General features: G+C 40.4%; 1 protein-coding gene across 4 annotated transcripts; it reads right to left on the bottom strand.

Moving 5' to 3' along the window:
- Window positions 1-2,140: 2,140 nt before the first annotated feature.
- Window positions 2,141-10,531, bottom strand: ewsr1b (EWS RNA-binding protein 1b). 4 transcript variants are annotated; one of them, XM_051421980.1, is made up of 15 exons: window positions 10,423-10,531; window positions 9,881-9,917; window positions 9,522-9,573; window positions 9,026-9,170; window positions 8,665-8,860; window positions 8,321-8,580; window positions 8,064-8,223; window positions 4,754-4,791; window positions 4,159-4,188; window positions 3,952-4,067; window positions 3,735-3,864; window positions 3,525-3,635; window positions 3,142-3,268; window positions 2,684-3,040; window positions 2,141-2,513 (listed from the first exon to the last, which is right to left on the bottom strand). In XM_051421980.1, exons 1-15 carry the CDS (start codon window positions 10,436-10,438, stop codon window positions 2,477-2,479), a joined length of 1,812 nt encoding a protein of 603 aa, XP_051277940.1. In that variant the 5' UTR covers window positions 10,439-10,531; the 3' UTR covers window positions 2,141-2,476. The 4 variants fall into 4 exon arrangements, with proteins under 4 accessions (XP_051277940.1, XP_051277943.1, XP_051277944.1 ...); XM_051421983.1 differs by having other exon boundaries at window positions 4,754-4,788; XM_051421984.1 differs by having other exon boundaries at window positions 8,357-8,580.
- Window positions 10,532-10,743: the final 212 nt, after the last annotated feature.

Genomic DNA, 10,743 nt, shown 5'->3' with positions numbered 1-10,743 from the left:
CTTTTAAAGAAGCGTGGGCTCTCCTCTATTGGAGCGGCACAGTGCTCTCCTTAATGTGTGATTGTTTGAATTTAAGCGAAGAGCCCACTGCCAAGAAGGAGGGCTTGTTTTCATTTAAAAAAGAGGGATGTGTCTGTTTAAGAAGGAGACAGAGAAAGAGAGAAAGAAAGGAAGGGAGGGGGCGGAAGAGAGAGAGAGAGAGAGAGAGAGAGAGAGAGAGAGAGAGAGAGAGAGAAAGAGGGAGAAGGTGGGGGTTGATGAGATCATTTTCTGGGCCTGGATGAATCAGCTTTTCTTTCAGTAAAGAGAGAGAGAGAAAGAAAGAGGGAGAGAATTCACTCTATTAATCCACACGAACAACTGGCCACAGCAAATGAGTAGCATTTCAAGATGTCAGCTGTGACAGGGTTTCCCCAAGGGTTAATTTAAGGAGGGCCTGAAGTTAAAAAAACCCACACAGACATTAACCTCGATTACGGTATCGCATCAGTAACGAGAGTGTGAGGTCAGACCACATAGAAACCTGCGAGCTGTCAGAGTGGAGGTAGAATGACCTACTGGGACAGACATCCTGGAGTTGGAAAACATTTTGTGACAGGAGTTAAACTTTGGTGCTCTGAAAGAAAGCCAGCTGCTGTATTTTCAATGGGGTTTTTCTTTCCCCAGACATATATAGAAACACAGATGTGCTCACCGCCTGCATTTTTGCCACAACAAAGTGGAAATATAAAAGCTTAAGAAGAAATTTGTACACAAACAATAACTGCTAAATAGATAATACCACAAGGATGTAACACACTGTCTCACCAAATGAGTTTGACTGCATCCTACAGGCAGGATTACCCAGTGGTAACCCAATAGGTGTATTGGAAGAAAGCATCAAAGAGCTGTAGGATGGTCTTAATAGCCATATGTTTGCCAGATGTTAGAAATAAAATGTGCCAAGGATTGACATCTGTGATTTATAACAGTGCTTAATCTAACGTGATGGCCTTATAGGGAATGCCGCTCAATGAATGCAGTTAAAATGGGAAACTTTGAGGAAAAAGAGAAGAAAAACATTCACGGTATTTCTTACGTCTAGAACAAAGGTACTTTTCTCCAGCTCAGAGGTGACGCCAGTGTAATGACAAAATCCTTGTCTTGTGTTGTCAAAGTCTGACAATTTTATAACTGTAAGCTATAACACAGTAAGTCATTAAAGACAGAAAATAAAGTTACTGAAATTTTGTTAAGAATAACTTAAATATGAAGAGTTAAACTAAATATCATTCACAAGAAAAGGCTTGTATCCTTCAGTCTTTTGTGTGAACAAGGAGACAGTCATTGATGTAAAGCACTAGAAACCAGGCCCAGCCAGTATCTTGAGTCACAACTGCAGCACCAGAGGTTTCAGTCTAACCTGCGCCACCTAATGACAAGTAAAATAACAGCAGCAACCCTTCAGACCTGCAGATACGCTCCAGTTACAGGCAACAAACAGAAGAAATATTAAACAATAAAGTAGAGGTCAGCTCTGAGGCTAAGGACATTGCAGGCAGTTGCAATTACATTATTGCTCCTCAGGATATAGTAATAAGAATACAGAAATCATTTCTTAGGCAGCTTTGCCATAAACTTGCAAGTGGCAATCCAAAGAATGTCATAATCATTATCTGTGGTGGAACCAGTATCCATTTGACCAAGTCATGTGACAGGGTAGTGACTGTATTCATCTAAAAACTGGAATGCATGTGACTTATGAAACTGAGCAGCTCCTCTTCACCAGCTACAGTATCTATAAACTGTTCACAGCTTCACTTTTTACTGTTTTCTCTGTACAAACACTGAATTGCACCACACTATTTTATCTTAATCCATTTCTCATTACTACATTAACTTGTTAATTCATCATTTGGTGATAACTTTAATTATTTAAATCTGTTATAACTTGCAGCTGAAATGACCATTTCCTTAAACAACCCATCTAACACACCTTCAGCTGCAGAACACAGGCAACCACTGGACAAAAACAACCAATGTTGTGAACCCCAATTCATTCTGTGCTAACACAACTTTCAAAGAGCATGTATTAATATCTGTTAGACCTTTTCCTTTGTTCATTTTGTAATGTTCAGTAAAGCCCTCAAACTCAAAAACATCAAATCAGTAAAATTTTATTTCCCAAATTTATAATCATACAATTGTCAGCTGTGGGAAAGGGGGAGGCAATTATGCTAACGAATGAAAAATGTTACGATACAATGTCAAACCTATCTGCATATTTAAAAAAGCAACAAAGAAAAACGTGCACAATACAATAAGGAGCATAAACATGGGTAAACTAAAATAAAAAAAAAATAAATGGAAACACGAGTTGAACGAAACTGCACAAGATGTTTGAAAGCAGTTCTATTACCATCAAAATATGGAATCATAAATTAAAAATTCTCGTCTTAAAAATGAAATTCCACAAGAGGAACGGTCAATAAGTTCTTCAGTAGGGTCGTTCCCTGCGCTCCTGGCGATGGTCCCTAAAAGGGGAGCAAGAGAACAGAAGAGTACTGAGTGACAGATCTGAATATTATAAATATTGTTTGTATTTCACACCAATATCACAGGTTTACATTAATTTGCTTTTTCAATGCAATTATGTTTAGCAGTCTTTGAAATACTCAATGGAAACAGCGATAGAACATCCTACCTCATATCCATCTTGCCACCTGGTGGGCCCATTCCTCTTCCGCCTCTGCCACCCATTCGGTCCATGGGTGGTCCTCCACGCCCAGCCCCACGGAAACCTCCCCTATCCATTCCACCGCGTCCTCTGAATCCGCCACGGTCGCCTCCCCAGCCTCCACGGAAACCTCCAGGGCCACCTGGGCCTCCAGCTCCCGCCGGCCCACCGCGGTCCATACCTCTGCCTCCACGCATTCCCATTCCACCTCTGCCACGATCACCTCCAGGGGGAAATGGGGGGCCACCACCTAACCCTTCTGGTTTGGGGGCTTTGCACTGGTTACACTCCATCCTCCAGGCAAAGTTCTGGTTGCCACAACCCCTGGGAACAGACCATTAAATACATTAGAAACTAATCTTTCAAACAAAAGGAGGCGTCAAAACAAAACAAAAAAAAACTCTGCACTAAGTAGTAATACATACGGGTTAGGACACTCCCAGTCCCCAGCCCTCTGCTGCATGTTGCCTCCTGTGGGTCCACCTCTGCCCATACCACGTGGACCACCTCGTGGGCCAAAGCCACCACGGTCTCCCCCACGACCCATCATACCTGGTTACACAAGGAAATTACAGAATTTTAAAAAATCATATGACCCACCGTCTTTATATTTTTCCAGCTGTCTCCAGCAACTAGTTTAGTGACAATCATCCGTATGCTACAGGGTATATCGGTTCGGCAAGTTTAATATCTCAAGCAAGAGACCGCAGCAGCCAGTATTTCAACATTTTAGACAATTGGTTTCTTGTGCAGTACAGTGTGAAAATGCCCTTAAATAGTACAACACTAAAATACTGCTGACATTTACCTCCACGACCCATCATGCCATCTCGCATGGGCATGCCACCTCTCATTCCACCCATCATGGGCTTACGGCGTGCCATGGATACCTTAAGCCTTCGGCCTTGGAACTCCTTTCCTACAATTAAAAATACAACAACATTCACATGTTATATTAGTTCATTGTGTATTTATTTATGAGAGTCGGTTCAGGTCTGACGTGCACAGTCAAACGTACCATCAAAATGCTCCACGGCTGCTTTGGCACAGATTGGCTCCTCATAGGAGAGGGTGGCATCTCCCTTGGGCTTTCCTGTGTCCTTGTCTGTGTATATGTTAATAGCAGGCTGGCCAAGTCTGCGGTTAATCTGGACACACAAAGAGAATTACATTTTGTTAAGCTTCCACATACGTTTTATTTATTCCAACATTTAGAGTGAAGACCTATTTCTTACCCTGATTGGGCCAACATGTTTAAAGAATTCCGCCATCTCCTCCAGGTTAGCCTTCTCGGTCAATCCTGTGATGTAGATCGTGCTGTTCTCAGAGTCATCCTGCTCTTCAGGGCGTCCTAAAACACACATAAAAACAATATTATGTAAAAATACAAGCTTTCCTAATAACACTTCAGGAAAAGCATCGAGTAGTGTGACTCTACTCACCTATATCACGCTCGTCACTGCCCATAGGTCCTGTAGTCCATCAGTGCAGGAGGAGAGAAATAGATTGGGAAAAGTCAGTGTGTGCAACTGAAGTTCAGTGTACAACACCTGAGGAGTACTACAAAAGATAATACAGACACTCCCTTATAAACGCTGTCAGTCATACTGGGAAGTTGAAAATGGCACCTTATGGTACACCACAATTCCGACAAGTGATATATTGAATTGAAAATTGAAACCTCAGACCCTTTGGCAAATAATTGTGTAAAAGCCTCTAAGACCAGTAAGAAATCCTCAAAAAAACCCAGGAATTCAGGTCAAGAGATTTGTTAAAGCAATATCAGACAGTTGTGTGGAAATTTGCCATTAACCTGTCAAAAACTCATTGTCAAACCATAAGCAGAGACTGAATTATACCAAGTACCCCAGAGAAAATGGTCTCAGGCATTGAAAAAAGATTCCCCAATATTTTCAGATGTGTTCATGTAAATTTTTTTCATACCACAATGTAAAGACACATCAATGCTCAAAGCATATTTGCTCAAAAAGTTTAAGGCTTTGAAAGGACTAACCAGTGTAATACTCGTTAACTTACCACCAGGCTTACTGAAGCCACCTCTGTCTCCAGCGCTGCTATGGGGGAATAAATGAAGATATGAAGGCGATTTCCCTTTTACAGCCACTTCCATGGCTCGAGCAAAGTGGCTTGATTGAGGGAGTAATCAAAACATTCCAACTAGCCGAACAGCAACTAAAAACTCCCCAAAATTATAAATACACAATCTAATCGAGGGGATAAGAGTATTAGCTATGTGCCATTCTTTAACTAGCTGAGTACAACTTTAGTGACAGTTTGCAGTAGTGGATACATTTGTGCAAAAATATGAATGACTAACATATTTTTCACTGCCTTTGAAATGTGACACAACCCAAACATTTGTACATTAGTAGAAAGATTTCAGATGCATTGATGGCTACAAAGTTTTACCCAGAAACAATAAAACACCCCATTAACATTAGTTCTAGCAAGAGTTACAGCTCAATTTTATGTGTATACGCTTAAAAATAGACAATGCATCTGAAATTTCACAAGATGATCAAGTGATCACATTCACCAGGTAATAAACAAATAGAAAAAAAAACAATTATACATTGGTCAAGACAAATCAACACCAAAAAGAAAAATTTTACAATGTTTACCAGGGTTATGTTAACTTAAAAACAAAGACTTTGTGTATTAATATACCCATCATGCTTTTAAAAAAAACACCATCCTCAGTTCTTGAAAAAAGGCAGACCCCCGAATCTTTGTTTAAGCTCCCTCCTGCTGCTTAAGCTGGCGGATCTGTACTGAGTACAGATACTTTTTAGAGAATAGATGGTTTTAAATGGCTCTCACTGTTACCTGTACGGTATAAATGTGACAAAGCATGTTAAAAAGTGGTCAAAAGAATGTGATCAAACATTTGTATTCCAAACCACAAAAACAATTAAACATTTCAAAATGACAAAGTGCAAGCCCCCCTGCCCCACCTCCCCCCAAACAGACAAATATACCTGTGCAAAACTAAAATTAGGCTAAAATTAACATTTTAACTATAAAATCATATCCTACATCTGAGCTATAAATATATAGGGTTGTGTTCCTATTTATTCTGATTTTATGCATTCTTTGTAAGTTCTTTGGAAAGACTGCAGAGTTTCTTGATTAAAGACCTGTACCGCCTAAAACTGTGTATGTGTATTCGCTGCACCAAAAACAAGAACCAAGTCATGCAGAACTATTTTAAAGAAGGTTTACACTGGTGAACCAAAAAAGGCGACACTGTCGTTGGAATAAATATTTAAAAAAAGACCACCTGAAATGATTGAGTCATTTCTGACCGAAAATTGATTTAAGAATCTTTAAAAAAAATAATCTAATTTCCAAAACCAAATCCTAAAGATGAAGACCGTCATGTCATCAAGATTTATATTGAAAGGTGCCTGTGTTGTGTTTGAGAAACCAAATTTGCTGATTCAACTGTTTCATCTTTTAATTTTACAGCCATGATAGTCCATCTAAACCAAAAACAAATATTTAGTACAACCTCTGTTCACCTGAATACCCCTGACCTTTCTCTTGGTAACCATTTCAATTCCTTTGCAGGGGAGCTGATTGTCAGTTTCTGATTTGGGGTTGGGTCAAACCATTTCCAGCTTCAGAACAGTAGACAATTGGCACTAACAGTTCAAAAACCCAAATTGCACCAAGAGCAAATTTGATGAACGTACCAGAGCAAATGTGTCAGGGACACGCTCAACTGAGTTCGGATTTCTTTATCGTGAGGAATAAACATGTACACAAGACATGCGATACAAAAAAAAAAAAAGCATAATACACCTGAAGACCAGTTTTTGTAGCCGAGCCGAGATTAGACCACCCTACACCAAATTCCACAGGCTTTATCCTCTATATTGTCTTAGTGTATCTACACTAACACAAGCCTCCTAAAATATATTTATATATAAGTGAGGGGGGAAGTATGTCGATGTACACGTTCCTGTTGTCCCATGTCTTGTAACATCACTAGACCCGTTTTCTTTTCCTCTAACTTTATCATGAAGGTGTGACACCAGAAAACTCAAATAAAAACAGTTTGGAAATGAGGAATGACTTGTATTGAATTTGCTCTGAATGTGTTTTGACCTTAATGCAAGTTCTCAGTTTTCACTGAAGATTTTTTATAGCTTAGATGGATATTGAAATGTCAAACACAAAAACCCTTTAAAGAGATCCAACAACTTATTTTAATACAACAGATGGCATTAAGTGATCAACTCTGCTCTTTTAGGAGCAATGTTAGAGCTAGAGAAAGTTGAAAACAGCTCCTCATTGTCTTGTCTCCCTGTAGCTGATGCAAGTTATTACTGAGATCTTGCAGTACCATTAGCTTTTTAACCGTCTATGGCGCCATCTTTCCTTTTTGGTATTACTTCTTCCAGTCAAATGACGACATTATACTTAAAACCAACCACAAACTGAAAAAAACCCAAGAAAAAAAAAAGGCAAAAAACCTCAAGAGGAAATATATTGACCCAAATACTGGACTTGAGTATGAATGCATTTGAAATGCGACAGGATGTACTGCACGAGGCCAGTGTCTATTTAGAAGTTCCTTAATATCAATGCTGTGTTATAAAGATCTTGCAGAACACACTAAAACTTTAAGTTACAGCATGACAACTGGAAAAAAAAAACTGCAGAATTTATCCAACTTCTAATTGCATTCTTCTTGTAGAAACTGTAAGTGTGTCACCCTACAGAGAATGATGCACCATAGCAAAAAACGTATTTGTTGCTAAGATAGTGAGACAGTACTTGAACCTTCCTTAAGGAAACCCCACTATAGTTTTGATAATATGTAGGTAAGATAGTGTTGCAATACGATTATATTACATTCCCTGACCAAAAATATGCAACCTCTTAGTTTAACTTTTTGGTATTGGCTCATAATTACGTTATTATAACATAACATAAGCTGTTCAACCTAAATGTTTATGCACAGGTCTCAGATTTTTTTTAATATAGAAAGGACAAACCTTTTTCTTACCTTTGGCCAAATGAGAGGCAGGGCTGAGATTAACTGGATGAGAATAGCTACAACTGCTGCCAATGTTGGCATTTATTACACCTTCCATCGTGGGCTTCAGGCATTATCAGAGCACATAATTCATCAGCACTGATTGCTGATAAATCATGACGCCCCATATTATAAGAGAATAAAGTTGCTAGATTGCTGGTGTATTGCTTTTGATTATTCCAATGATTTCTGATTGAGACGCGTCTCAGCCCTGCCCCAAGTGGCCACAGCACCTGTAGAGTCAAAATAAAATGAGGTTAAGTGCTAAAGAAAGACACTTACCCCATGCCACGGCCCATGCCTCCACGTCCACGATGCATCATTCCACCTCGATCAAAGCCGTCCCTGCCAGGGCCTCTGCTATCCCCGGTCCCTGGGTACCTTGAAGAATCAGAGCCAGAGTAACCAGAACCTCCGCTCTGGCCATCCTGTCTGTAATTATCTACAAAAGCATGAAATGAGATGAAAGTATGTTAACAGTGATATTAAACTGAACTACATGAATGCAGATTAAAATACAGCAGTTAAGCAAAGCTTACTGTAATGGTTAGACTGGTTGTAACTGGGTGGTCCACCTTGCTGGCTGTACTGGTTGGATGGAGGCTGCCCATAGGAACCAGCAGCCTGAGGAGGGTAAGCAGGAGGAGCCTGTTGCTGCTGCTGGGTTGGTTGCTGGTACCCCTGCTGCTGGCCATAGCTGGCCTGCTGGGCCTGGTAGCCAGGCTGTTGCTGGCCATATGCTGCTGGCTGGGAGTAGCTACTTTGGTTGTAACTTGTCGGCTGGCTGCTAGCATTGTAACTGATAAAAACAAAGAAAGACAAAAAGATAAGTAGGTTCTTTTAGATTCACTTGTTATTTGGTTTCTAGCTGAGGCGTACATACCTCTGTGGCGCAGTGGGAGCAGCCTGCTGGCCATATCCAGGGTATGCAGACTGGGCAGTATATCCTGGCTGAGAACCGTAAGACTGGGAGGCAGCTGGAGCAGCAGCAGCTGGAGTACTGTCATAACCACTGGCTCCATAGCCCTGGGTTGACTGGGAGTAGCTATGAGTGGTAGACTGGGCGGCGGGGTAGCCAGCTGTAGAAAAAGAAATCAGGGAAAAGGTCACATTCAAATGATCAGGCATAATTGCCTTCAAATGACATGTTGACAAGTACACAGCTGTTTTGCCCAATTTTGTGCTGTCCACCCCCGGCCCAGGGTGTGTAGTCTGAGCCAAACGTCCCAGTTTTATCAACTGACCTGATGCTGGTTGGGCATATGAAGACCCATACTGTTGTTGCTGCTGCTGAGGGTATCCTCCAGCAGCAGGTGTTGTCTGGGTGTAAGTGCCGTCAGCTGCAGCAGGTTGGGCATATGATCCGTAATTCTGCTGACTATAGCCCTGCTGAAAGAATAAAACATGTTTTTTAAGCTTCAGTAATTATATTATGCTTTAAAACTCATTAAACATGGGTATTGATCTGTTTACCCATATGGCTTAACTGCCTTAATAAGACTATAGTGACAAGGTTTGCTGTAATGGACCAACTTATGTTTGGATTAGACTTAAAATCACCTCAATGTTGCAAGCGCAATGTGTGATTAAATTTATGTTTCTATATTTGAATTAACAAATGCAGTATTTTAAAATCAGTTGTGAAGTTGAAATGATAAAGATCACAATCTCTTTAAATCACTGGTCCATCACAAAGCACTCTACAACAATCAAACAACTACCCTCCATGTTAAATCTCACCTGTGCAGACTGTCCATAGCTTTGAGAGGGCTGGGCAGCGTAAGAGGCATACCTGTAAAAACAAAAAAATCAATGTTTTAGCCAAACAATCTCTGGGACATGTGGTGCACCCTTTGTTTACCAATGTTTGTCTGGATTGTAGTTTATAAGCCTTCTTGAAACCCACCTACATGTATTGCATATTATAAATAATCAGATTCAAACACATTTCCTCAATAAACACTTGGATATTTCTCAGGAACCATATATTGATCACTGCTCGATTCCTTTATCTCAGCAGCAACACTGATGCTTAATCGATAGCATTATTTAAAACCATTACCTCCAATAACATTAGTGAGTTAAGTGGAGACTCTTACCCTGGCTGGGTGCTGGTTTGACTGTAGGAGCTGTAATCTGTTAAAAAGAAGAAAAAAAAAGGGTTAAAAGTCGATTAATGACCGCACAGCCTTTTGCGCGCCAGCAGCGATCCGTCGTTAGCTCGTCATTCAACTACACAACGGTCACTCGCTGAAACCATTCATAAAACACGACGATGCCGCAAAAATAACCGCGAAATGTAGGAATTTAAACACGTGTTTATTTAAAAAAAAACACAATGATAGTAAAATTGGTAATCTGGCGTTTATTTTCGACCTCGGGTTGCAGTAGTAGTAAATTAATCCGGTAAAAAATAAAAAAAAAAAAATAACAACGAGTCGATGAGCTAACGTGACTAGGCCTTGTTCATAGCCGCTAGCTAACGCTAACCGACATTCGATGATGTTACTCTATCAACCGGAAACACGGATTACCGCCGACACGCTCTCGGTTTAAATAAATCCAATCACTTCATTACTCGAGTTAGATAACACACATTTCCCCCAGAATCAGCATAAAAGTTCACAATTCTCCCACTCACCAGGAGCCGACGCCATTTTAGTGTGTCTGTGCGTGCAAGACGACTGGACCGAGCTGGCTGCTGGACGAACGTACTTCTCTTCACCGGGAACTCAAAATCTCGCGAGATGTACGTGACCTCGTTTTGAACGGTGATAGAGGTCCTGAAAGGTTGTTCATTACAATTAGAGTTGACTTAGTCTGCCTGTTAGAGGAGACATTTATTAATGCATAAAGGCTTAAAGGGGCCAGAAGGAGAAGATCACCAGAAGGAGGGGGGAGGGTTCAATTAATTATATAGAAACTTTATTTGTTAAGCAGTTTAAAACAACCAAAGTTGACC

The sequence above is a fragment of the Dicentrarchus labrax genome, unplaced genomic scaffold (assembly GCF_905237075.1).
Source record: "Dicentrarchus labrax unplaced genomic scaffold, dlabrax2021, whole genome shotgun sequence".
NCBI classification, from domain to species: Eukaryota; Metazoa; Chordata; class Actinopteri; family Moronidae; genus Dicentrarchus; species Dicentrarchus labrax.
This window is presented reverse-complemented; position numbering and strand designations above follow the sequence as displayed.